Source organism: Mandrillus leucophaeus, unplaced genomic scaffold (genome assembly GCF_000951045.1).
Source record: "Mandrillus leucophaeus isolate KB7577 unplaced genomic scaffold, Mleu.le_1.0 Scaffold4, whole genome shotgun sequence".
NCBI lineage: Eukaryota > Metazoa > Chordata > Mammalia > Primates > Cercopithecidae > Mandrillus > Mandrillus leucophaeus.
In genome coordinates this window covers 12,131,250-12,133,165 of record NW_012104253.1, presented here as the reverse complement: position 1 = coordinate 12,133,165, position 1,916 = coordinate 12,131,250, and the positions used below count along the sequence as shown (strand labels likewise).

Here is a 1,916-nt window from a genome sequence, read left to right as displayed (position 1 = left end):
CCTCGGCCTGCCCGCCCTGCACTATGGGTGGGGCCTTCCCCACCCGACTGCGCCCAGCCTCCTTCACCCGGTCCCCTCCCGCTTTGCCAAGCCCTACCCCACGCAGCTCCTCAGAGCCCCAGGGCCCTTGCAGCCCTACAGGGCTGGACTGTGCTGCCCGCCCGCACTATGGGATGCCCGGGGGGGCTCGCGTCTCCCTGCTTGTCTGTGCTGCCCTCCGTGCCCAGCTTTGCGCCCGGGGTGCAGGGAACTCACCTGGAGTGGGGGAGGGAATGAATGAGTGAATGAAGGGTGGGGAGCCTGTGGACCAGCAGCCAGGGGGCGCGCTGGCTCCTTGTTGGAGGGACCCCAAGTCGCCTCTTCATTCATCTCCCAGAACGGTCGGCCCAGCTGGGAAGCCAGGCAGGGAAGCCTCTGCAGGCTCACGGCAGAGACTGGAAAGGCGCAGGTGCCAGACTCACAGCCCCTTCGGCGCCCGCCACCCGCTATCCATCCAGGGAGGGGCCTGGGCCGGAAGAGGGTGCCTGGGGACACAGGGCCCCGCCGTGACCGCAGGCCCTGCGTGTCTCCGCAGGACTTCATCTGCGTGTCGTACCTGGAGCCCGAGCAGCAGGCGCGGACGCTGGCGTCGCGGGCGGACACCCCAGCCCAGGCGCTGTGCGAGCAGTGCGCGGAAAAGTTCGCGGTGGCTCGGCCGCAGGCGCACCGGCTGTTCGTGCTGGTGGACGGGCGCTGCTTCCAGCTGGCGGACGACGCGCTGCCGCACCGCATCAAGGGCTACCTGCTGCGCAGCGAGCCCAAGCGCGACTTCCATTTTGTCTACCGGCCCCTGGACGGTGGCGGCGGCGGCGGCTGGAGCCCACCCTACCTGGTGGTGCGGGAGCCCAATTTCCTGTGAGTCCCTCCCGGGTCGCCTCCCCTCACCCCCAGGCACACATCTGGCTCCGGCTCTGGCTGTGCACTCTCGACAGCGACGTCCACGCAGCACAGGGACATGGGCCATTCCATGACGTGCCCAGGCCAACGTCACAGGACAGTTGTGAAAATAACATGATGCGCGGCCAAGACCACTTCCTGAGGGCAAGTCATAGCACTGAGACACTGAGAGGCCATGTTCTTCATGAGACAGAAAGGGAAACAGACTCAGAGAGGAGAGAGGCGCTCCAGGCCGCTGCAGCCAACAAACCCGCGCCCTCTTCACACGCAGCTCCTCAGGCCATTCCCCATGAGTCCCCCACACCCACCCCATCCTCTGTCTTTGCAAAGACGGGCCTGAGCTTAGTTTCCCCAGGACTGGCCGAGGAAGGGGCACTGGCCACAGCTGCTCCCCGCGCCCCTCAGGGTGGACCCAGCATCTCAGGAGCACCTCAGGGTGTGGGTTAAGAGACAGGCCTCCACCCCTGCACCAGAGCCTGTCCTTAGCTCCCAGTGCCTCCAGACCCTGCAGCTCTGTGCCCCCCAAGAAGCAGCCAGACACGCGTCGGGGCGCCAAGCAGGGCCAGCTCCATGGACCCATGGACAAGCCCAGCCCCGCCTCAGGGAAAACAGGGCCTTTCCCTACAGGACACGCCCCAGAGCTGTGGCAGATTGCAGGAACCATTGTGTGGGGAGAATTTAATAAAAATCCCTTTTGAAAATGACATTTCCTTTTCTGAAGGGTCTGGAGCTCTGCACAGCCAGCCCTGCATTCACAGCCTCACCTCCTTCCCAGGTGGCTTCAGAAGACCCTCTCTTTGCCATGGGGATCCTGTCCTCTACCAGAACCTGTGGCATACTCTTAGCCACCCTCAGCCCTTGGGACCCTGGGCCCTGTCTGCCCCTCAGCCTCCCACCATCCTTGGTTCCCATCATTCCCAGCTCAGGATCAGAACCATCTGTCACCTCTCCCAGAGATGCCATTCCCTGTAGTCTTTGCC

The 1,916-nt window shown here is 64.5% G+C and overlaps 1 protein-coding gene across 1 annotated transcript in view; it reads left to right on the top strand.

Annotated features, from left to right (window-relative positions):
• Positions 1-1,640, top strand: part of RIN3 (Ras and Rab interactor 3) — a 169,284-nt gene extending 167,644 nt beyond the window's left edge. The window contains exon 18 of the mRNA XM_011991813.1: positions 291-1,640. Coding sequence (XP_011847203.1) covers positions 291-898 — 608 coding nt within the window. The 3' untranslated portion in view covers positions 899-1,640. The remainder of the gene's footprint in view (positions 1-290) is intronic.
• Positions 1,641-1,916: the final 276 nt, after the last annotated feature.